The following is a 25,188-nucleotide window of genomic DNA, read 5'->3' as shown; positions in this document are numbered from 1 at the left end:
AGTGATATTAGGTTTTAACTCATTTTGTATTCATAGAGGATCCTGCATGTTTGTAACATATCCCACAGTAAAACTGTTCAAAGGAAAAGTTGGGTTTGAAAAAATTCTTACTGCAAGCACCTCTGAGAAATTCAGGCTTTAGAACACAGCTCTGATGTTGGATGGGGAATTGAAAAGAATGCAATTTTAAAAACAATGACTGAAGCCTACCACTGTTTCTTATGAGATTTCAAATATTAGATGTGACAAAGTGCTGGTTATTTGGGGAAGCCCAAGTCCAGTGGAATGGCAGAACCACCTCCAGTTCTCGTTGTATAAGTAATTCTAGTCACATTTTTCATTATTATTTTTCTTCCTTTTATTTTTTTTTTCATCCCAGGACTGAGTTGCTAATTTGGGATGGTCACAGGAGCTGCTCTGGAAACGCCTGCAAGAGGTAGGATTATCCCATTATCCCTTATTGCCTCTCCACCTTCTCCTCCTGCACCTTCCCAACGCCAGCTTGTTTTTTATCAACCTACTGGAGAACCAAGACACTTCTATTAATGCAAATAACTCTGAGCTGCATTAACATGATAGGAGAAAGAAAGAGAGATCAGTTTAAAGGAAGATTAATCTGGACACTGGGGGAGGCAGAGCAAGGGAGGAGTGTCCACCTACAACCATCTGACAGGATAAACCTGATTTACACACAAGAGTGGAATAATTTTTCTGGAATAAGTACATACTTGTGATTTGTTTGGATCATTATTAACCCTCATTGCAGCATCTGGATCAGCTCCCTATTATGCAGGTAGAACCCACACTTTAAAAGCTTAAAATAAATACTTGTGCTGTGCCTGTGTTCCCAAGGAAAAGGTTTCAGTGCTGGAAAATCTCAAGTTTTGTGGGAAGCTGCAGTGTGTAAGGAACAGGCAACTGCAGCAGCAAACAGGACCTGCAATTTAATGCTAAATAGGGATACACTGAATAAATTATTATAAAAAACTAACTCTTCTTCAGTGTAATTACAGTGGGGTTTTTTTCCACTTTAGGGAAGAGTAAACAGCCTGATTGGATAGATGGCAAATGAAGCCAGGGAAATGGAGGTGGATTTTTGCCCATCCTGATGCAAAGCCAAGCAGAGGAGGAGCTCAGCAGCTTGAGCACTACCATTTTTAGATGTGTTAAATCCCCAACGTGTGCAAATATGTAACAGGAACAAGCAATAACACTTTGAGATATTCTATTATCCCTCAATGTAATAAATATTTTATTAGAGCCATAGAAAAGAATGCATACAGATAACCATAGGATACACACACAACTGGAAGTTCAAGGATAAATTTCAACCTTTTCAATATGAAACAAGGTACTGGGTACATATCTCATGGAGATATAGAACTAGAAATCAAGTAATAATACAATGTAAGTGTGCATGAAAAATGGGCAGTACAGGAACCTGGACTAGAATTTTGTGAAACAAGAGAAAGAGTCACCCTTTGTTGCATGAAATAGAACTATTTACTCACTAGGAACACCTGGATTTCCATGTCCCACCCACCCCCCTGTTAGCAAGTGTCTGAAAACAACACTGAAAAGCAACTAATTTTAAACTCATTTATAGCTCTCTATGTACAGTATTTACAGCTCCTGCTTTCCTCAGCAGCACTTGATCTCATCTGGAGCTCATCTGCCAGCTCAATGCACATCAAGGTATTTTTCCCAAAGTGCTACCATAATTTTATTAATCCTGGTTCTCCCTTTGTACTTCTGTGTGTTGTAGTAGTATTGTGAAATTTAAAAACCCCAGCGTTTAAGAGGAGATGATGCCTTATGTTACCTGAACAGGGATGCTGTGACCTCTCTAAAAAGGTTGATTTGACTGAAGCCACAACTCCAGAAGTCAAATGGACCAGGCTGAATGTATCTTTAATTTACTGGCATGAAAGAAAGCACAGATTATTCTTCAATAGCAATTCTGAAGTGTTGTTGTATCATTTTTTTTAATATCCTACTATTGCCATGAACTTCCCAGACTCATGTGACAGCAGTGGGGTGCAGCTGAGAGCCAGAGCAGGTGGAACAGTTCAGAAGTGGTTCAAGAGCAGCAGGAAGGAGAGGCCTGGCTGTGGCTCTGCATTCAGGGTGTTTGCAGTGCAATGAGCAGGAGGATTTGGGGCTGCAGGGCTGGGAGCACCAGGGAAGGAGGCAGGGATGGGTGTCCCTGTCCCCAAGGCCATGGTGGGTGCCCCAGGGGTGCCAGGTGGGCACCTCAGCCCCTGGACACTGGCAGCAGGGCAAGCACAGCGCCCTCAGGGTGGGAGAGTTTGGTTTTGAACAAAGAACCTGGGTAGGGAAGGCAAGGTGGGGAGATGAGGAGATGAATTTCAGAATTTACTGAGAAGCAGCACAAAAGCAGCCCCAGATCACAGCTGGGAGATCATTTCTCAGGAGCAGCACGGAGCCTTTGCCCTGCTCCAGGTGGGATTTCTTTGAAGGAGATTCCTTTTGGGATATCTTTCCATTTAGAGCAACTCTCACAAAGGGGAGCAGGGAAATGATCCCAACTCCAGGGTGATGGCACTGCCTTGGGAGCAGCCATTATCAACTCCAGCAGATAACAGCCCCAGCTCTGATTTCATCCTTTCCATGCCAAACGTTATTTTAGCAATGCAGAACAAACCCAGAACAATTCAGGGCTGCTGCAAAAATGTTTTTTCTCACTCTCCCTCATGTCCTGACCTCACAGTGCCATCCCTACCCCTCTCTCACACTGTATCTGAAGTATGTAACATGTAAACTCCTTTGGTTCAAGTATTAAGGCATTTTAGATTCCTTTTTAAAGGATTTGCTAAACTTTACATGGTATTTTTACTTCAACTTACAGTGAAATATAAAGAATTTAAAAACACGTCAGGATAGAAGAAAAAACATGCATTAACCACTGCAGTTTTTTTAAAAAATGCACTTTAGTAACCAATTTTTTTTTCCCCAGCAAATGCAAATATATCAGCACAACACAGAATTAAGGGTCAAGGAAAATATTGTTGCTAAGAAGCTTGAGACACTGAAGATACTCAACACTGACGGTCCAGAACCTCTTGCATCCATACCTGTGACAAAGGAAAAAATGAATTCAGGATCAAATGAAAGCAGGAGTATCTGCTGTGCCACGTTATTACTCTTCCTAGATGCCAAGCGAAAATTACTGTAATTTTTTCTTACAAGCACAAAAATCTACAAAATCTACAAAAATCGACAAAAAGGAAGTAAATATTTAAAAATTACAGAGATGCTGTGATCATGAATGGTTTTAGTGCTGTGGTTTAGCTCACAAGGCGGTGTTTGGTCAAAGGTTGGACTCAATGATCTTGGGGATCTTTTTCAACTTTAATCATTCTGTGAGTTTGCTTTCAAGGTAATAGTGTTTTATAAAAAAAGGAGGAAAAGCAAAAAAAGGTCACATTTTTAGTGGCAACTTAAATGGGAATATACCAGTTCAGCAGAATGGAGTTTGCCATGCATAAGGGCATGAAGATTTTAATTGCTTTCCTTTTACTACCGTATCACCGCACAACGTCTAAGCATTAATTTTAGTTTTCCCCCCCCACCACCAAAGGAAGCAGAGACAAACTGGGACAAAAAGAGGCTGAACGTACTGGCTAGCCTGGGGATGAGGATCTGCTGGCTGCTGCTGCCGTCGCCGCCCTCGGTGGTGGCCCTGACCTCGATGAGATAATCGTCCTGCAGCTGCAGCCACAGCTCGGCCGCGGTGCCCGCCGTGGTCAGCACCTGCAGCCCGCCCTGGCTGCTCCTGCACAGCACCTGCAACACAGCACAGGCCCTCAGCCCCTCCCCTGCCTCCAACACACAGCGCTTCAGCTCTTAACAGCGATGGGATGAAGGAAAAGAGATGGTTTTTGGTTAATATTCCAGGGCGGAATTGTATTTAAGGGAAGAAGGGAGTATCAATCAATGCTCTCTTGTGAACATTGTAACAAAATGTTCAAAAATATTTTTTGCAATGTTTTTCATTAAAAAAAAAAAAAAAAAGAATGAATTTTTCATTAATTTTCGAACATTTTTTCCCCTTTTATTCCAGATTTAATTTCAAATGGCACAACGGATGCTAATACAACTGTACTGTATTGTTATAAAATGTATATGTGCATAAAAATGTATACATACATATAAAATGTATTTGTACATATAATGTCACAGACAGGTTTTATGAAAAATCCTTTCCTTAGGATTTTTCCTCCTGAGAATCTGAAAGGCCTCAGGAACAAAATGCAAAAAATGGTTATCTGCTGCTGTGGGATGCAACAGGTGCATCTGGGATTGGTCTCATGGGGATGTTTCTAATTAATGGCCAATCACAGTCAGCTGTATTCATTCCTTCTTTTTTTATTCTTAGCTAGCCTTCTGATGAAATCCTTTCTTCTATTCTTTTAGTATCATTTTAATGTAATATATATCATACAATAATAAATCAGCCTTCTGAAACATGGAGTCAGATCCTCACACCCCTGTGAACACTGTCACGCATATAAAATGTATGTATACATAATATGTATGAAAATAATACATATTATGTATTATTTTTATTACAATAATATGAAATAATGGGACACTGGAACAAGCTGTAAACATGTACTTCTTGCCAATACAACTCGGTGGGTCATCAGATCTTCAGCCTAAATCTTTTATTCAGGATTATATCATGTGGGATCCAGCTGCACAGAGCTTAGCAGGAGCACTGTCAGCTGTTTTTTAACACACTTATATGACATTTTAAAACACTTTTACATTTGTGTGCTGATTAGATTTAGAGCAGGTGCAACTGGGTAACTTCTGTCAGGGAAATGAGCATGGCCCACAGCAGGTAAAAGGAGAAAGGTTTAAAAATATCAGTTTAATATATGTGATAATATATAAGAAATATAATAAATGCACCTGGCCAGCAATGGAAGCTACATCCATCAGGCTAAATATTTGTGGTTTCTTTCAGAGTTTTATCCATTTGGGTAAGTGTTACACATTTAAAATAAGACTTATGGATGTGGTAAGTGTTTTAAATGTTCTCAGATGCAGGTGTGGGTGGGATCCCAAGAGCTGAGCAATGCCAGGATGGGGAGGAAAAGGGACTGGGGGACATTAATGGTGAGACACTGTTGAAATACATATTTCAAATACTTAAAATCCCTAGGAAGGAGAGCCCAGTGAAATGGTTTAGGGGTGGGTTTGTGCATGCCCTGAACATGCAGACAGACAAGGAAACCCCAGCCCTGGTGTCCCCAGCTCTGTCCCCACTGACCTTGTAGCCTGTGACCTGGGACTCGTTGTCCATGGCTCTGACCTCCTCCCAGCTCAGCAGCACCCTGGAGTCTGTGACATTCCACACCACGTTTCCTGGAGGCTGGCTGGGTGCTTCAAACACACAACAAAAGCACGACTTTAATTCAATTGGTACTGGGGATTGATTCACCTGCTCAGGTAATTGGCTGTCATTGCATCTGGGATGCAAAACCAGCTCCAGTGCAGGCTCCTCTCTCTGCATGTTATGGTTCAGAGGCTAAATTTGAAAAACAGGAGGAAGGAAAAAGCAAAATGGCACATAAATGTTGTTTCTGAAGCTGAAATATCTGTTGCTGGTCCTTCATTCAATACAGCCAGACAGAAGCATGTGCCTTAGGACATGGGTGATTAATTAGAACAAACTCTAATGATGGTAACTGACAATTTCTAGGTTTAGTACAGTGCCAAGAATAAGAAAATTCTTCACAATAGATTTTTAGGCAAATTTAGTCTCAGTGAATATTCAAATTTACCCACTATGTTGATTTACTTTAAGGTGTCAGCTATGGAAAATATTTGCAGATTTTTTTGTCTGTTGGCTCTTCCAGCTCGAGTTGTGGCTCTGAACTGAGCCTGTGCCAAAAGTGGATTTTGGCCACAGAAATTTGCTGGGATTTTTGGTTCATTAGCAACCCAAGGCTGTTATTTGCAAAGCAGCTGCATGCTCTGGGCTCTGCCCCTTTCATGTACCTTGGAGCTGCCAAGCTTTCAGGGAAGTACAAACCTCCTCAAATGCCTCAGGTTGCTTTCCCAGAAAACAGGTCCTGCAGTGACACAAATCAATGATTAAAATCTTTTCTAAATGCGTTAAGGAAAACAATTTACTGTTGCTGTCACCTAGTGGAGGCAACTGCTGCTTAGGTGGGCTGAGCTGTGCTTTGAGACTGGAGGTTCCAGCTTTAAGCACTGAGAGTGCTTTTGAACACTTGTATCCATGTCCTCATAGAGTTTTTCCTCTTTTTTTCCCCCCCTCTTTTCAATTCTCTCACACAGGATGTTCCCTGCCTTCTTTCCATAAGCAGTCAGCTCAAAACCCACCTGATTATACTCAAAAAACAGAAAAAAACCCACCCCTGAGACTTAAAAGAATTATTCCAAAGTCAACCAACCACCCCCAGCTATTTTCTTTGACTATTTGTCTTGTTCTGTGTACGGAGGCAGGTTTAACCTGGTGTTCTAATAATACCCACTCCTTGTAAATGTAAGAGGAGATTGTTTCACTCCCGAGAATGAAGTGTTACAGCACGTATGAATCGTTTTCACACTGAGATATTACAGCTGAATTTCAAAGGAAATGACTCATCCTTGAAATCCACAACAAAATATTAAGATGACACGTGGGAAAAAAAAAATGAAGAGTAATTATCTATAAAAACTTCAAGCCTCTGTCTGAGGGATTCAGAAGCTCCATTTGCTGCAGACACCAAAATCTCCAGCACTCAGCAGAGTTCAGAACTTCTCTTGTGGCAGGTCCTGGTCCATCAATCACCTCAGGACGTGTCCAAGGAGCTGCAGGGATTTCTGAGAGCTGCTCTCAGGCAGGGGAATTGCTCAGAATTAAGAGCTGATGGACAGAACATTGGGTTTTATTTTAAGACTTCTGAAATATGAAATAATTCCCACAACTTAGACAAGTCTTTCACACCCACCTGGCATTTTACATAGCAGGATTTAAACCTCCACTTGTTATTCTGGGCTGTAAACATGCGTATTGCAAATTTTAGAGCTAAGATATTTTAATTGCCAAAGGCTCACTTTTAATTTGGAAATATACACTGCCAACAGAACTGAGCTATTTGTATTCCTTGATATGGCAAAGAGTTTCTGAGATTTACCTGGCAGGTCCTGTGGGGGAATGCAAATCCTTCACAGTGAAAACCACACCAATCAAAAATATTCAAATTAAATTACAAACCAGGATTGATTAAAAATTACACATTTGAATGAAAAATCAGTTTTCACTGCAGTAGCACGGAAAATTATTTCTCTCAGCAATTCAACTAATTTATCAAAATCTTCAGACTGACATTACATGCCTTTGCTCTCCTTATTCACCAGAAAGATCCATGGAGATAATGCAATTAATTTTCCTTTTTAATTATTCCAAACAGCAGCATTTTGCCCTGATCCAGATCCTGCTCACACCAGTGAGATCAGGGGCTTGTCCACTTCAGTCACACACCCCAAAAGCAGGGGGCACAATAAAAAAGGACTGAAAATCCCTGAGCTGACCAGCCTGGCACCACCTCCAGTGAGCAGCCACAAAGATGATTAATTAGAAAAAAATTCCTTTTCCCATGTCCTGTCCAGGCTGCAGGCAGTGAGTCACTTCAGATCAGCCAGTTCATGGTAATTGTGCACATAATATATTTAAACTCAGGCAAATCTGAGTTGGTTTAGTCCTCAGTGACAGACTGACACTCATTTCTGCATAGAATAATTTCTGATAAACTAGCTTATTTCATAATATTAATGCTCCAACTCTGTCTGCTGGGGGATGTTAATGATTATTGCAGGGAATTTGACCCTTCAGACAGATTTAATTGTCTGTTCTTGTGCCTCTGACAGAAACACTTCAAGACTGATGACCCTGATTCTGAGCTGTATTACAACAGAGGAGCACACTAAAAATATTTCCACTTCTAGAAAAATTAGTGCAGCCTTTGACAATCTGTTCTCCAGCTTAATTTTGCCTTTGCAGCAGCAGAGTGGCCTCTTGTGCAATTTGTTCAAGGGGAAACAGTGGACATGAAGGATTGCTTTGCATGGACTCCAGGAGGTTCATTGCATTTCAAAACCCATGCCCTAGAGAACTTATAAATATGTTATAGAACACTGAAAAATTCAACAAGTCTCCTTTTTTTTTCCTTCTTCTAAATAACAGAGATTTTTCTTTTTAATTTCTTCCAGTCATTAGCAGCATAACAGAGGTTCAGTGCAGAAATTACAGATCTTCCCTGGGCTCCCCTGGCACTGTTGGGTTTCACCCACCCTGCTCAAGAACTGATGGAAGCTCTGTGCTTGATTCATGTGACTACACGGAAATTCAGGTCACTCATACTGTGATCCCCAGGAATTCCACTGCTTTCCTTTCCCCTCCAATGTCACTGTCATATTTTCTGAAAAATCCTCTTTGCCCAGGATTCTCCTCCTGGGAAGCTGAGAAGCCTCAGAGAAGAAGGAAAACAATAATTATCTGATTTGCTTCTCCTTTGTTTGGTGCTTTGGAATGTGGCCTGGAGATCGTTTATCCAACAGGTGATTGTTTGATTGGTTTAATGGGAATAGTTTTGACTTAATGACCAATCACCATCAGCTGTGTTGGACTCTGGAGAGGAGTCACGAGCTTTCATTATCATTCTTGTTAAGCCTTCTGTCTGTATCCTTTCTCTATTATTTTATATAATTTTTGTATAGCATTCTTTAATTTAGTATAATATACTATAATATACTATAGTATAATATATTATAGTATAATATATAATATAATATAATATAATATAATATAATATAATATAATATAACATTTTTCATATTATATAATGAATAATATCATATTACATAATAAATATAAATAAAATAACATAGATATAAATATAGAAATTTATAAAAATGTAAATATGTTAATGTACACTATAAATATATTATTTTATATATACATATATTAATTAATAAATATTATAAATACATTAAATAATATAATTATACTATTATATAATATATAAAAGATAATAGTATAATATAATATCATAATAAATTAGCCTTCCAAGAACATGGAGTCAGGTTCAATCATTCCTCCTTTGTCCTGGGGACCCTGCAAACTCAACCCTGCACGTGCTGCCCCCCTTGGTGCCTGTGCCCTTTGCTATCTGAGGTACTCACGTGGCTTTTTGGTGGTGGCATTGACGGTGGCACTGAAGGGCCCTGCCCCAGCGCTGTTGTAGGCACGCACAGCGGTGTAATAATCCAGGTTGCTCCTCAACCCCGTAATTTTTATTGATGTTTCATTCCCTGCTGCTTTTACTCTGTTGGAAGATTCTTCTTTCTGGCCTTTATTCCAGTACCTAACCTAGGAGATAAAAACCAAAACCATTTAAATCTTGCATGGAAAGGGCTGTTCACCCGCAGTGTTGTACTTGACTCTTTTAAGTGCATTTTTTTCCCTTCAGCTGAGTAAGATAAAAATACAAGTTAAAGTTTCAGAAATATGTTTACTGTGCAAAAAAACCCCATCTTATCCATCTGCTTCTCACGCTTGCTGCTCTTTTCATTGTGACTGCAGCAAAAAGACAATTGAAATATTAGATCTTGCTTGAACTACAGAATGACAAGAGGAAAACCATTACTTCATTAAGAAGGAAACAAGCTCAGAAAAATGTACCTTGTAAAGAAGTTTCTTTGAAAGTAAACGTAATTCTGAAAAAATGTTAGCTTGGAGTTATGTTAGAAACATATCTATCAGCACAAGCAGCAAAACACAACTTCACTCTGGTTTTTAACAAAGTTTTTTTAACAAAGGGTTTTTTTAACAAAGACAGAAAAAATTGTCCTTCTTCTGGCTGTTGGCGGGGCAGGAAGAGCAAGATTTGGGGTGAATCTGTGTGGTTGTGCTGCATCCTGCTCGACCCTTCTGGCCCATGGCCCTTTAAAAAGAGGAGTGGATTTTATTTAATAAACAGGGTTGATTCACTGAAATTTTATATATGTTTTATTTCCACAGACTCACCTCATAGCCCAGCAGCCTCCCATTGCTCATCTTCCAGGGAATGGCTGTCCAGGACACCTGGATGGCTGAGGAGGACAGGCTGGTGGCAGACACTCCCGAGGGGGCCGTGCTGGGCTCTGCGTTGGGAAATCAAAACGGCAGAGGTGATTGGGAATAAACCTGGGGATTAATAAATAAATCCTCATCCCAACCCGCCTCCCTGCCCCGAGCTGCTGCTGGAACTGATGCCTTCAGTTTTAGGTTTTGTATTTTGTGTGTGTGTGACTCTGAGCTCCACACACAGCGTCAGCAGCTCTCCTCACAGCTCGGTCCCACAGAACAATCCTTGTCCAGCCCAGAACCAAGGACACCAGGGCTGCAGCTTCAGCCCAAAAAGTGCAAACAGCAGGGAATGGAGGGGAGCAACCTGGGAGGGTGGGACTGCATCACCTGGAGCTGGGATTGGACAATGAACCCCAACATGGAAATGGAGCAAAACTGATAAAAGTGTGAGAACTCCTGACCCTTATCCACCGTGGGTGTAGCCCTGGCCAGGCTCTTGTACTGCTCAAGGTGAATCCTTTGAAGACCTTTAATAAATTTATTTATTTAAATAAATTATTTTTATTATTATTCTATATATAATATACAAATAATATAGAATATAACATAGAAATTACATAATATTAAATATATTTTTATTAAATTTGTTTTATTTGTCTGTCTTTATTATTTGTATAATAAATATAAACAAATGATTGATATTATTCATATTTATTATTAAATATATTTCTTTTACCTGTCATAATAACAATAATAACTATTACTATTTTGTTGTAAATAATAATAATAATAATAATAATAATAATAATAATAATAATAATAATAATAATAATAATAATAATAATAATCTTTATTTATTTAAATCTGCCCATTCTCTGCTCCAGGGAGCCTCCCAGGAACACCTGGTGGAAGGTTTTGGGGCAGCCCAGGGCTGTACCTTCCTCAGCTGAGAACACGGTGGCCACGGCGCTGAAGGGCCCCTCTCCCTTGTTGTTGTAGACGCCGACCTTGACCTGGTAGGGCGAGAAGGGCAGGATGCTCTCGTTCCTGAAGACGTATCTGGGGGTGTCAGGGGAGGTCACCACGGTCTGGATCCACGTCGAGGTGCCCGAGGGGCGGAAAGCCACCACGTACCCAAATCCTTCCCCGTTCTGCAGCTCCTCGGGGACGGGCTGGGACAGAACAACAGCTGTGAGCCACTGGAGGGATGGGCAGGAGAAACCCAGGGACAGAACAACACCTGTGAGGCACTGGAGGGATGGGCAGGAGAAACTCAGGTACAGAACAACATCTGTGAGCCACTGGAGGGATGGGAAGGAGAAACCCAGGGACAGAACAACAGCTGTGAGGCACTGGAAGGATGGGCAGGAGAAACTCAGGTACAGAACAACACCTGTGAGGCACTGGAAGGATGGGCAGGAGAAACCCAGGTACAGAACAACACCTGTGAGGCACTACGGAGGCCAGGCAGAAGAACCTCATCTCACTCAGGGACACAACACCTGTGAAGCCCTGGGAAGGATGGGCAGGGAGAAACTCATCTCACATCAGGGAAAGAACAACAGCTGTGAGGCACTGAGGAGGATGGGCAGGAGAAACTCAAGACATGACCCAGGTGCTGGCACTGCACTCAGCATCAAACTCTGGGACAGAACAGCAAAATGTGCTCCCTATAACCTATGCTAAGGTTTGCATTTCAATAAGAGGACAGCTTTCAGGTATAATCTCTGGTTTTCACTAAGTATTCAGCTTCAAGATGGTCTTCAGTAAATACAGCTTTTCTTTCATCAATGCACAGTTCATAAAAAATGAATGACTGCTTGGTCAGCTGTTAGAGAATCCAATACCACCTTCATACAGTGGCTGAAACCTTCTTCTGATGTCATTATGATTAGATAACCACACAGAGAAGTCAATGCTAGGAACAGAATATTGACATTTCTTTAAATCATTAAAGAAGGGATACACAACATAAATGAAAATTGGTTAGCACGTGCATCCAGATTTAATGGTGGGAAAGCAAGAACTGCAAATCTGCACTGCAAAGCTCAGTTCTTTGGCTTAGCCCCTTGTCCTGCCCTCCTGCCTCTTTTTTAGCATCAACATTTGTTTGAGAACAGAAGCAATCCCAGCCAAGCTGAATCCCCTGGGGATTTCCATCCAGCCCAGGAACACGTGAGAGTCAAAGAACAAAGGCCAGAGTGCAGGGCTCACATCACGCAGGGCCCAGAGCACCTGCACATCCCAGAGAAAATTCAGAGAGAGAAGAGAAAAAAAGAAAAAGAAAAAGAAAACAGTTCTGTGAAGAGGACCTCTCCCCACAAACTTACATCCCACGTTATGACCAGCTCAGACCTGCTGCCTCCTCCCCCACTGACCTCAGAGGGGGGAATTTCAGGAACTGTGGGAAGGAAAAGCAGAGATGTCAGCACAGAGTAGAGACAGGAGAACACAGCACATCACCCTCATGCTCTGAGTTTAACCCACATTCATCAGGGTATGGTTTTGGGGTAGGGAGTACTGGAGAGCCCCAGCCCTGACCCACACTGACCCTTCCCTGGGCCAGGCTGGGGCTCCTCTGAGTTCTGAAGAACCTCAGCAGCTCACAGATTATTTCATTATTTATTAACCACTGCTGCTGTGTCTAGGAACTTCCAAAAACTGCATTCAAGCCTAATTTTTCTAGAGTTAACTCTTCCTGGGTTGGAAGAAACCCCAAAGATCATCTTGTTCCAGGACACCTTCCACTGGACCATGTTGCTCAGAATTCCACATCCTTGGGATGTTATGCAGATAAATTAGGAAACAGCCTCATTCTGAGTGAGCTGGGTTTGTAATTGATGGGTTCCTCTGAGCCACATGCCTGTTACATGGAAGGGTTTCACTGATCAAACAGCAGGAATGGAAAATCCCTGTCAAAATTAACCTCTTTGCATCCATTAATACCTTCAGACTCTGCAGCACTGCCTGAACTGGCAGATTGTGCCACAGTAAATGCAGTTTAAATGGATTTAGATGTTATGCTTCTGTGATGTTCACTAATGCACAAAAACTGTCCTACAGCAAAATGGAAAAATATGAACAAACTTGTTTCAGGCTTTTATATCCAATGGCAATTCCAAGCTTGTTTGCAAAGAGCCAAGATAAAGATATGAACACTCCTTTTCTCTGTTAACATACAACATTCTTGAATTAAAAACAAATAGAAGGACCCACTAACCTGCCTCTTCAGTTCTTACTTTTTCTGAGGGCAAACTAGGCTCTCCACCTCCTATTTTGTTGGTGGCAACTACACGAAATTCATATTCAACCCAAGGATTTAAATCCACTACTGTGCTCGTGAAGGTTCTGCCGTCGATCACGTCCGGAACTGGGGGAGAGAAAAGGAAAAAAAAAACTCAGGAAAAGGAGAATGGCTCAAGGGAAAAGGAAAAAGGCTCAAGGGAAAAGAGAGCTCAGGAAAAGGAGAATGGCTCAAGGGAAAAAGGGAGCTCAGGAAAAGGAGAATGGCTCAAGGGAAAAAGGGAGCCCAGGAAAAGGAGAATGGCTCAAGGGAAAAAGGGAGCTCAGGAAAAAAGGGAGCCCAGGAAAAGGAGAATGGCTTAAGGGAAAAGGGAGCCCAGGAAAAAAGGGAGCCCAGGAAAAGGAAAATGGCTTAAGGGAAAAGGAAAATAGCTCAAGGAAAGGGGAGCTCAGGAAAATGGTTCAAGGGAAAAGGGAGCTCAGGAGAAGGAGAATGGCTCAAGGGAAAAAGGGAGCTCAGGAAAATGGCTCAAGGGAAAAGGGAGCAGAGGAAAAGGAGAATGGCTCAAGGGAAAAGGAGAATGGCTCAAGGGTAAAGGGAGCTTAGGAAATGGAGAGTGGCTCAAGGGAAAAGGGAGCTCAAGGAAAATGGCTCAAGGGAAAAGGGAGCTCAAGAGAATGGCTCAAGGGAAAAGGGAGCTGAGGAGAAGAAAAATGTCTCATGGGAAAGGGAGCTCAGGAAAAGGAGAATGGCTCAGGGGCCAGAGCCATTCCCTCAGAGGCTGGTCTGGGAGCTGTGTGCTCACATGTGCTGGCTGAGCTGTGCTCACCTGTGCTGATGAGCTGTGCTCACCTGTGCTGATGAGCTGTGCTCACCTGTGCTGGCTGAGCTGGGCTCACCTGTGCTGATGAGCTGGGCTCACCTGTGCTGATGAGCTGTGCTCACCTATGTTGCCTAAGCTGTGCTCACCTGTGCTGGCTGAGCTGTGCTCACCTGTGGTGGCTCTCTGCCAGCCCACGGAGAAGGGCGTCCTGGCCTGGATGGTGTAGGTGGTCACGGGGCTGTGGTTGTCTGTGCCCTCCTGCCAGGAGATCTGGGCTGTGGTGTCCGTGATCTCGTCCACCCTCACGTGCTCAGGGGGCCCAGGAGAGCCTGCAGAGGGGTGGGAAGCCAGGCACAGGTTGGTGAAGCCCTGGGAATCACTTCCCCTTTGTTTTCTTCCTCAGGGAGGAGGGAAACAATTCAGACTGGAATCAGAACACTCATAATTGTGGTTTTACATTCGCTAAACTCGGATAATTTCAACCTGAAATACTCTCAAGGGCAGAAATTATGCCTGGGTTTTGGCTTTTTTTACCAAAATCTTTGTTCAGCACATCCCTCTGTCTTTCCAGTGCCTTTTCCTTTAGTCCTAAATGTCCTCTTTAATCTACAGACAAATCTTTGTATTATGGAAATTTTCTACCTACAACTTCTTTACTTCACTTGTATTACTGGAACAATTTTTCAGCACATGTGACCAGCACCCCAAGCAGTAATTCAGTCACACAAACTTCCTGCTGCCTTCTGGAAAATCCTCATTCTTTGCACTTCCTGCCCAAAATGCTGGGTTTTGTCTCACCTGCACCAGCAAAGGGGGTTGAAATGAGTAACAGTGCATTAACAATGAGAAAATATCTGAAATACTTTAAAATATATTGAGTAAGTGCTGATCACATAATGTGCTTTTCTAGATCAAAGCTTTTACCTTGCAATAAATGTAGCTGTAACATCAGCAGAGAAAGCCACAGCTCTGGCTGAACTGTGAATGAAAAGGAATAATCCTGCATTATAGGCTTTAAACCCTAGGGGAAAACTCTCCTGGGCTCTGGCAGAATTGCCCATTTCACAGGAGGGATATTCTAGAGTCCCCAACACTTCATTCTGCAGAGGCAGCAACCCCAGAGCTGCCAGTGAGCTCCTCTTGGCAGCCTGAAGGACTGGCAGTGAAAAAGGATGTGAAGTCACTATTCCAACCCCCAGCTCCTCATTTCTCTGGGCAAAAATCAGGCTTCACCCAAAAGCCGAGCTGTAATTCTCCCTAGCTGCAGGCCAGAATGACATAAATCCAACTCACAGCCATTCATCACCCCATTCAAACCATGCATTGGCTCTGTGACCTCCACCATCAGCTATTTCTGTAGCCTGTAATTTGAAAAAAAGGTGGAAAACACGATGGGCTGGGCTGTACCTCTCACGATGAGGTCGGCAGCAGAGGCCACGCTGTCCACCTCTGTCTTCACCATGCACACGTACTTCCCACTGTGCTTCAGCTGGATGTTCCTGATCATCAGATCCCCTGATGCACTCTGGGGACACACAACATTCATTAGTGCAAACATCCCTCCCTTCATGGTTAGTATTTTCTCTGAAATGGGAAAAGAAATCCGCCAAAAATGTGAGGTTGCTCAAAAGCTGCACTGCAGGACAGCAAATTCCTGCCCATCAGCAGCTCCAGGCTTGTTGTCTGGGAGCATCTTCCCAAAAAACATGAGGTGATTGATGTCCCTTTTTTGGGAGAAATGAGCCCCAACATGGGGAGCTCACACTGGGAGCATCTCCTGCCTGCAACCCCCAGTAACCTCAATGCCCTAAAAAAGAAAAATGTGTTTTCTGTGGCCATTACGAGTTTGATTTCTAGACAGAATCCATGGAGTTTTTATCTTGAACTTGTAAGTTAAGTCATGACAGATTGTTAAGGAGTTCAAATGTGTAAAAGACAAATTTCTTCCTTTTTTGGGAGAAATGAGCTCCAACATGGGGAGCTCACACTGGGAGCATCTCCTGCCTGGAATCCCCAGTAACCTCAATGCCCTGTGACCATTTGTCCCAAAGCCCTAAAAAATAAAAATATGCTTTCTGTGGCCACTACCAGTTTGATTTCTAGACAGAATTCATGGAGTTTTTATCTTGAACTTTTAAGTCAAGTTATGACAGATTTTTAAGGAGTTCAAATGTGTAAAAGACAAAGTTGAATTCAGTCCATCCTCCAGGTTATTGTGAGCACTTTCATTTAAAGGTTGCACATTCTAGGCTGACTTTCCCATTTTACAAGCCCAAGTTCCGCTCTTTGCTATTCACTGAGTATTTAATCTTTAGTCTTTTTTCCCTGTTGTTCTTTCTCAGATCACAGCATGTGGTTATTTCCTGGATCATGGGAAAAGGAATAAAACCTAAATGAAACTGTAACTTCCTATCACATTTGTGCACTCTCTGTTTTCTACACCACTGAACAGAGAACTTGATATTAAACCTTTGCTAAACTGTGTCCCTTAAAAAAAAAATCTCCTCTTTGTGTCAGCTCAATTACTGCCTTAACTCAGTTCCAGCTGAATTTTCCAGGTGAAAAACACCTCAGTCAGATTTTAATTTTTAAATTACAATTATTCTGGACAAGCAGCATTTTCTTCAAGGACAGAACACTAATATGTGGGTATTTTCAGCTACTTTGGCCACTGATCCATGGGCAAACAGCAGTTTGGGAGAAAGGCAAAGCCATGACTCTGAAGTTTATTTTAATCTTGGAAAAAACATGAACCTTTCACAACATTTGATTATTTTCCTTTGTTTCAGCATTACAATGTCTCAATTCTTTACTCAACACAAGCTGAAGCCAATTCTGCCTGATTCCCGTCCATGTGTGTGCCTGGTCTGCTGTGAAAGCACAGATGGAAGTTGTTTGCAGGACAATTCAGTGCTGATTGCTTACAATAAATTAAAAGTTGAGTCAAAAGCAATCTAAAATCCATCTCCTTGATTGGAAGTGGATATTCAGGGAATGCCCAACACCAGCAGAGAACGCAAGCAAATCACATCCTACACAAACTTCAGCAAAGTCAACTTGAGACATCTCACCAAAGGGGAGGGGAGGGCTTAAAATAGAAGAGTTCTGCTTGAAATAAACCTCAGCAAAATGTGAACTCTGCATTTCAGTAATTTGTGCATTTCAGTAATTTGTGGGGGTTTGGGAAGAGTCTTGAGGGACTGGGGGAGCAGCAAGAAGCTCCTCTGTGTTGTGGTAAAAGCAGATGGGACTCAGTTTGTGAGGGAAAAGCCAATTTTTGTGGGAATTTTTTGGGGAGGGGAGAGGAAGTTCTGGGAAAGAGAAGAGGAAGAGAAGGAGAAGAGAAAGAGAGGAGAAGGGGAAGGGGAAGGGGAGGGAAGGGGAAGGGGAAGGGGAAGGGGAAGGGGAAGGGGAAGGGGAAGGGAAGGGAAGGGAAGGGAAGGGAAGGGAAGGGAAGGGAAGGGAAGGGAAGGGAAGGGAAGGGAAGGGAAGGGAAGGGAAGGGAAGAGAAGAGAAGAGAAGAGAAGAGAAGAGAAGAGAAGAGAAGAGAAGAGAAGAGAAGAGAAGAGAAGAGAAGAGAAGAGAAGAGAAGAGAAGAGAAGAGAAGAGAAGAGAAGAGAAGAGAAGAGAAGAGAAGAGAAGAGAAGAGAAGAGAAGAGAAGAGAAGAGAAGAGAAGAGGAAGAGGGAGAGAAGGAGGAAGAGGGAGAGAAGGAGGAAGAGGGAGAGAAGGAGGAAGAGAAGAGAAGGAGTTCTGAGCTCACCCCTCCAACCTTCTCGAAGTGGGATGCGTCCCTCTGGAAGTCGGTGAGGCTCCCGTTGAAGTACCAGGTGAAGCTGATGTCCAGCAGGGGATCGTGCTGCACCTGGCAGGGCAGCACCACGCTCTCCCCCACAGTCACATCCAGGTTGGAAGGGGCCAGGGTGATCCTGGTTGGCTCTGCAGGGAGCACAGACACTGCGTATTGGGTTTTGCTGCTCTGCTGAGCTTTGCCTGCCACTGATATCCCCCCATTCCTGGATGGGATCGCTGACAGACATTTCCAAAGGTGCAGCTGGACTGGGAATGCCGCCTGCAGCTTTGTGTCCTGGCATTTCCTGTCACCATCACATTTTCTGAAAAATCCTCTTAGCCCAGGATTTCTCTGCTGGGAAGCTGAGAAGCCTCAGAGAAAAATGAAACCAATATTATCTCATTTGCTTCTCCTGTGTTTTGCTGCTTTGGAATGTGGCTTGGAGACTATTTATCCAACAGGTGAATGTTTGATTGGTTCCATGTGAATTGTTTTAACTTAATGACCAATCACTGTCCAGCTGTGTCAGGACTCTGGAGGGAGAGTCATGAGCTTTCATTATCATTCTTTGTATCTTTCTGTAAGTATCCTTTATCTATTCTTTAGTATAGCATAAATATGATAAGATATAATATAATATAATATAATATAATATAATATAATATAATATAATATAATATAATATAATATAATATAATATAATATATAATATAATATAATATAACATAACATAACATAACATAACATAACATAACATAACATAATATAATATAATATAATATAATATAATATAATATAATATAATCCTTCTGAGAACATGGAGTCAGATTCATCTTTCCTTCCCACAACGTGGACCCTGAAAATATCACAACTTCCCAGCAGGAGCTGCTGGGCACTGGAAGGTGAATTTGAGCCTGAATTTGAGCCAATCCACTGCACCAAGCTGAATCCAGGGGCAGGAATTGCCATGGGAGGCTCTCAGCAACCCCACTGGGTTATAGAACAGCAGCAGCCACTGGGCAGGTGAAGAGGAGGGAGAAAGGGAAGACCCTAATAAACCCAGAAACTGCAGGAAATCCACTTGAGGAGGAGCACATTGGATATTTGGGTCCATACATCACACAGAACATAAATAGTGTCATTAAGAGCAGCTCTTTGTCATCCCAGAATCACATTAACAGGGAAAAATTTCAGGTACTGTAAATACTGTAACAATGAAATTTAATTCTAGGAATTCTCTGTATATAATTTTATTATTTGTATATAAAAGGATATGAATATGTTAATTCACTGAACAAAATAATTCTGTTTGGACCTCTGAGAAAAAAATAATATGTAATGCAGTGGGATATCAGATAATTCCGAGTTTGGGAAATTTTTAGATATTAAAATTTTTGAAAAAGAACGTTATGATAGAAGACATTTTTCAGATAAATTTCACAAACTCTTGGCTCTTTTCATCCAGTATCTCAACCAGCAGCCAGGAACGGATGACTTGGAGGAAGGATCCCTCTGAACAACAATTCTGTATAAAATTTACTTTTCAAAGACTGTGTTCTACTGCCCGTGGAGTCCCTGAATGCTCCCCTGTAGCTGGAGTTTCCACCACATCTTTTTCCACAAGCAAACAGCATTTAAACCTCTTCTGGGCAAAAGATTTTCCACAGGAATACAAAATTACCTCAAAGATTTTTTTGATTGACATGTTTTTTTCATAACAAATTAAAAACCCCCACGAACTTAAAAGCATAATTGCACTATTTAGTGTTTAGAGAAGTGAGAGGAGGGAGGGAAGTGTTCAGAACTCCCTCACATCTGAGAAATATCTTTGTCAAAGGCAGAAAAAAATCCCTCAGCGTCTTTTACACTAATGAAAGAGCTGTAACAGCTATCCTTTTATCTTTATACATTAAATAAATAACTTCTCATGGCCTTTACATTGTACCACAGCACCGCAGGCCCCCGAGGCTGCAGTTCCAGCTCACCCACCTGTAACCACCAGGCTGGTGGAGCCCCTGGCTGTTCCAAACTGGTTTGTGGCCAGGCAGGTGTAGGTGCCAGCATCCCCCTTGGTCACGTTGGCCACCCTCAGCCCTCCATCCTTTAACAGGCTGATCCTGGAAAATTACAAGGAGAGTTTGAAAAGTCACAGCATTTGTAGACAAAATTCTTTCATGCTTTAGTGTTATCTCTGATATATTAGACTCTGTCAACAATCAGGAAGAAAATGAGCTCCATGTCACCTGACATCTGGACAATTACCAGCCTGGGGCTTGAAAATGTTGTGGCCATCCACAACAAAACATTTGAAAAATGTTGTGGCCATCCACAACAAAACATTTGAAAAATGTTGTGGCCATCCACAACAAATTTGAACTCAACTACGTATTACTTTGGACATATCACTCTGGAAACCACTGGAACCAATTTTTTAAGAGATGTGGGCACATGTATGGGTGTGAAAGAGGCAAATCCCACGTGAGCTCCACCTCTTTCAGCTGAACCAATTGAAACTGGAGTAATTTTCAGCTCTTTTGTTGTTCAGCTCAAGAAATCCAGCACAGCAGCTCTGAAGTCACTGAGATTACCACAACAACTCCATAGGGCTGCTCATGAACTTCCTTTGTGGAAGGGCTTGCAGGACAGAAAATTCCCTTCACCCCACACAGGGAGAGCGTGGAAAAGCAGGAAGGTGCTTATAGAAGATGTGGAGAGAAGAAAACTGATAAGGACAGAGGAGCAGGGATGTCCCCACAGCAGAAGTGACATCCCAGACAGCAGCACAGCTAAGGCTCATTTGATTCCCTTTTCCCCTATTTCTTGTCTTCCCATCTGTTCTATCCTGCAAGGACTTCTACCCTGAGACAACCTGCAGCAGCAAAACAACTGAATCTATATAAATATATAAATAATAACACATAAATATATAAATAAAATATAAATATATATAAAAACACCAAATTAACAAATTCGAAAAAATATCCATTTTCCTGATATGCCCAAGTCAAAAGAGCTTCAGAGCTTTTCTCTCACAGCCCATCAACCCATCTGAGAGGCACCAAACTGGAGCACAGTACCTTGGCTGGATGGTGATGTGGAAATTTGGAAAGTGAGCAGCAAACAAACCCTCTCCAGGCAAAGCTCTGCCTGCATTATCTGAGTCCTGCTCCCTTTTAGGGCAAGTGCCAGCTGAAAAGGCAGCAAATGCCACCAAACCTGACAGTGCCACCAAGAGCTGGGAGGGTTCTGCCTGCTCACTCCCACCTGCTGCTCCATCCAGTGAAAAAGGAGTGAATTCATCACACACCTCTGCTGCTCCTTTTATTTTCAACACTCCTGAGGTAAAATAGTCAGTGAATCCCCAGCACTCATCCCAGCTGGGTTCTGTGGTGGGATTCTGCTGGGGTGGGATCAGATTTCCAAAAGTGAGGGGTGGCTCAGTCTCTTCTCCCAGATGACAACGAATGGCCAGGGAGGCTTAGATTTGATTTTGGGGTAAATTTAATCACGGGAAGGTTCGGTGATCTCATCCTGCGTCCTCTGACCCAAACCCACATTCCCTAAATGCAAATCCCAGCCGTGGGAGAACTCCAGGGCTCTGGAACTCCACTGCTCCACTCCCTCCCTCAGCTGCAAACCCTCCTCATCCTCACAGCCTCTGAATCTGCACTCTGCCACAGCTCTCTCTGCAAGGAAAACTGAGTTTCTGTAGTTACAGCACAGAAATATACACAACTTTTAAACGCTTTTCTCTTAATTAGCTCAAATTGCATTCTGTACTTCCCTAAAAAGGGTGTTTGAGCTCTCAGTGCTGTCTCTGAGCTGCTCCTCCTCTGGGCAGAGGTGGTGCAATAATGAAATTAGCAGATGCAAATAACAGGAGATAACAAGTCACCCTGTTAGAACAACAGACAGAAGCATTTTATTGGGGTGAGAAAGAGAGCTATAAATAGGAAGTTTAATCCATTTATAACCACACAAAGCATCCTGAGGTACCTCAGCTGCTGTGGTGGCATTTGAGGTGTTTTTTCAAGGGAGGATGTGCCTCACCAGTGACTTCCCTGGGGTTCATTAACTTGTTTTGGAAAATTCCTCAGTCATATTTGGCTGCACTTCATGTGAGATGGAACATTTAAAATTAATTAAACCGTGCCATATGGTTTATAGGTATTTTAAAATGTGTTAAAGACATGAGTGATACATTTTATAGGTAATTAGGATGACATCAAAAAAAGGTGTTAAAATATATCAATTATGGTTACAAGCAAGTGCTGTTGCACTTTCTAGCTGAGGCTTCGTCTGCTTTGATGCAATTTCCAACAGAAATAATACAAAACTAAAGAAACCCCAAGTGTTGACAAAGCCTAAGATCAAACAGAAGAAAAAGCAGGATCAGGGAATAAACCTGAAAATGTCTATTGTTTAATTAACATGAATCACTTTTAGAGTGCTCGGAGCTACCTCCAAGCCTAGCCTGCCTAAAATAATTAAACAGAAAGCTTATTAAAACCCTGATATAATTTAGAATTTTTTTATAGAAGTAAAAACAGAAAGCAAACAATACATGGGAAAAAAATCAATTAGAGAAAAATAATATACTTGAAGCAAAATCTTTACTGGTAAATTAGAAAAAGAGCAATGCTCCACTTTTTCCAATTACAAAACAGGAAATGCAGCTCAGAGCCTGTGGAAACCCCAACCCCAAAAACAGCTCTGCCCCTCCTGCTGAAACAGGAGAGAAAGCACAGCTTTCAGTTTAACTGGAATTATTCAATATTCACACACAGTGCTGGAACACTGCCAGGAGAGACCCAGACCTGTGACACACAAATAACAATCCAGCCTTTGGTTTTCCTCTATCTACAGGTGTTTTCCCAATTATTTTGCTTAAGGGCAGCAATTTTCCATGGAAATTCCATTTTCCACAACCAGTACCCTTCTGGCACCCTGGCAAACGGCACAAAATCTTCAGTGATGGTCCCAAACCCACCTCAATTCCAGCTGGAGATGGATTTAGGACCTGTTTGGTCATCAGATTACAGCATCACTGACAAACTCAACATCTCTCACTAATTCCTGAGCAAAACTGGGGTAAATTGGTATTTGGGGAGATTCTTTTCCTCTACAGTCAAATAAAACCCCCTTACCTCACCCCCACACCCTGCCACTGAAATCAGCAGGATGGGGAGAAGGACTGAACAACTTCAGGAGTTTGGGGTTCCCAACTTGACAGAAATTTTACCTCTTTAAACACTTATTTTAAAATTATACATCTTTAAATATTGATATTTAGAGAGAAGACAGAGTGTGCCTCCATTGAAACTCGGTGTCATTAATGCAGCTGTTGATGACTGCAAACCTGCTCACCTTCCCAAGGCAATTTTGTATTTCTGAAGTATCAAACACCATCAAACTCAGGAATCACTGCCTGTTTCAATTCTCAGATTATTTAGGAAAAAAAACAAACAAAAAAAAACCCAAACAACCAACCATTTTAGATCCTTATTGATATGGTAATAAACACAAACATATTCCTTTCCAGTTCATAACGCCTCAGTGCAAAGGAACAGGGGAAAAGTGGGTCAAAGCTGTCTTTTAATGTATCAATCAAATTCCAACTAAATTAAAGCAGATTAATTAGCAGGCAAGTCAGCAAAATAAAATCCTATGCAAGTACTGGTGAGTAAATGCATTGCTTTTCACATCACAGCATTTCAAACTGTAACACAAAATGAATAAAAATATTGAGTTCAAATTGCAAGGAAGCTAAAACCATTAACTAATACTTCTAAGTATAGTGCAATTTTTTATCAGGAATTATTTCTTTCCTCCTTTAATTTGCCATCACTTGGCCACAATGGAAGCTGCTAAAACTGGAGTTTTCCTAAGGGAATTCTACTGGGAAGTCTTTCAATGAAGTTTTTGCAGCATATTCTCATTTTTTTCTAGTCTTGGTAAATGTAGAAATATCTAGTGAGATTGTTTAAAGGTGAATTATTTTTAAATGCTGCTCTGCATTTTCACAGAATCCTGGTTTTTAACCCTCTTGCAGTCAGGTATTTGAGCCAGGAGCTCAGACCCACCACACGCAGAGACTGTCAGGCACAAACTGAAAATTAAAACTCACGTACATACATAAAACATTAAGGAAATCTTGGAAGGGGTTATGTCTGGACAACAGCTATTTCAGCATTTATTCTGGTTTTGGTAAGTTAAACCAGCATGAGGAGCATTTAACCTTGGTTAAGCATCAAATCCTCCTTTTCTGGAGGATAAAAAGACAACAAAAATTCATCCATCCAGAGCTGGAGGTGTCTCAGGCACTAAATTTAATTCCCATTTTCTGTCTTTCCTTCTGCATGTTATCCTATGCTTTCACTGCTCTCTGCACTCCACTGCTCTTTAATGTTCAGCTCTCTTTATTAAAGATATTCTAGAAAAAAAAAAAATCACATACTTTGCAAAATTAACAAGAAACAAGATTGCTTTCTTCAATGCTGAGCGATTTCTCAGCCCAGAGCTCATGAATCCATTTTGAATTATATTTTCTCCCCTCCACAAGACACACTATATTCAGCTCATTTAATTAAAATTTACTGAGTCATTATCCAAATCTTCTACATAGGGAAAAAAGCAGCACCATTTAAAAATAAATTAGGAACACGAGCAAGAGCGCCATCAAAATGAAACTCTCTTAGGCTTCACCAAAGCATTGTGGTCAGTGCCTCAGTGAAACCCAAGTTCTATGATCACAAGAAATTCAAGTATTTGTGCTTTATTTTCATTATTCAAACAGGAGTTTTCTTAAGACATATAAATTCTGTCACCAGGATATTTACTGAAAAATCCCTTCACCAGGATTTTTCTCCTGAGAAGCTGAGAAGCCTCAGAAAAGAAATGTAAATAATAATTACCCAAATGCTTGGGAATGTGGTCTGGAGGTTGCTGACCAACAGGTGCATCTTTGATTGGTTCCATGTGAATTGTTTTTAATTAATGACCAATCCCAGTCCAGCTGTGTCAGACTCTCTGGTCAGTCACAGGTTTTTATTATCACTCTTATTTAGTTTTCTGATGTCTCTTTTCTCTATTGTTTAGTATAGTTTTAGAATATAATATAATATAATACAATACAATACAATGTAATGTAATGTAATGTAATGTAATGTAATATAATATAATATAACATAATATAATATAATATAATATAATATAATATAA

General features: G+C 41.5%; 1 protein-coding gene across 1 annotated transcript in view; it reads right to left on the bottom strand.

Moving 5' to 3' along the window:
- Positions 1 to 815: 815 nt before the first annotated feature.
- LOC132078192 (contactin-3-like) overlaps positions 816 to 25,188 on the bottom strand; it is a 78,590-nt gene continuing 54,217 nt past the window's right edge. The window contains exons 9-19 of the mRNA XM_059480204.1: positions 19,957 to 20,084; positions 17,938 to 18,113; positions 15,583 to 15,700; positions 14,346 to 14,504; positions 13,329 to 13,478; positions 12,439 to 12,509; positions 11,046 to 11,280; positions 10,067 to 10,182; positions 9,223 to 9,409; positions 5,300 to 5,412; positions 816 to 3,095 (exon numbers count right to left, since the gene is read on the bottom strand). Coding sequence (XP_059336187.1) covers positions 3,060 to 3,095; positions 5,300 to 5,412; positions 9,223 to 9,409; positions 10,067 to 10,182; positions 11,046 to 11,280; positions 12,439 to 12,509; positions 13,329 to 13,478; positions 14,346 to 14,504; positions 15,583 to 15,700; positions 17,938 to 18,113; positions 19,957 to 20,084 — 1,489 coding nt within the window. The 3' untranslated portion in view covers positions 816 to 3,059. The remainder of the gene's footprint in view (positions 3,096 to 5,299; positions 5,413 to 9,222; positions 9,410 to 10,066; positions 10,183 to 11,045; positions 11,281 to 12,438; positions 12,510 to 13,328; positions 13,479 to 14,345; positions 14,505 to 15,582; positions 15,701 to 17,937; positions 18,114 to 19,956; positions 20,085 to 25,188) is intronic.

Source organism: Ammospiza nelsoni, chromosome 11 (genome assembly GCF_027579445.1).
Source record: "Ammospiza nelsoni isolate bAmmNel1 chromosome 11, bAmmNel1.pri, whole genome shotgun sequence".
Taxonomy (NCBI): domain Eukaryota; kingdom Metazoa; phylum Chordata; class Aves; order Passeriformes; family Passerellidae; genus Ammospiza; species Ammospiza nelsoni.
The sequence above is the reverse complement of the archived record's forward strand: the minus strand, read 5'-3'. Positions and strand labels throughout refer to the sequence as shown.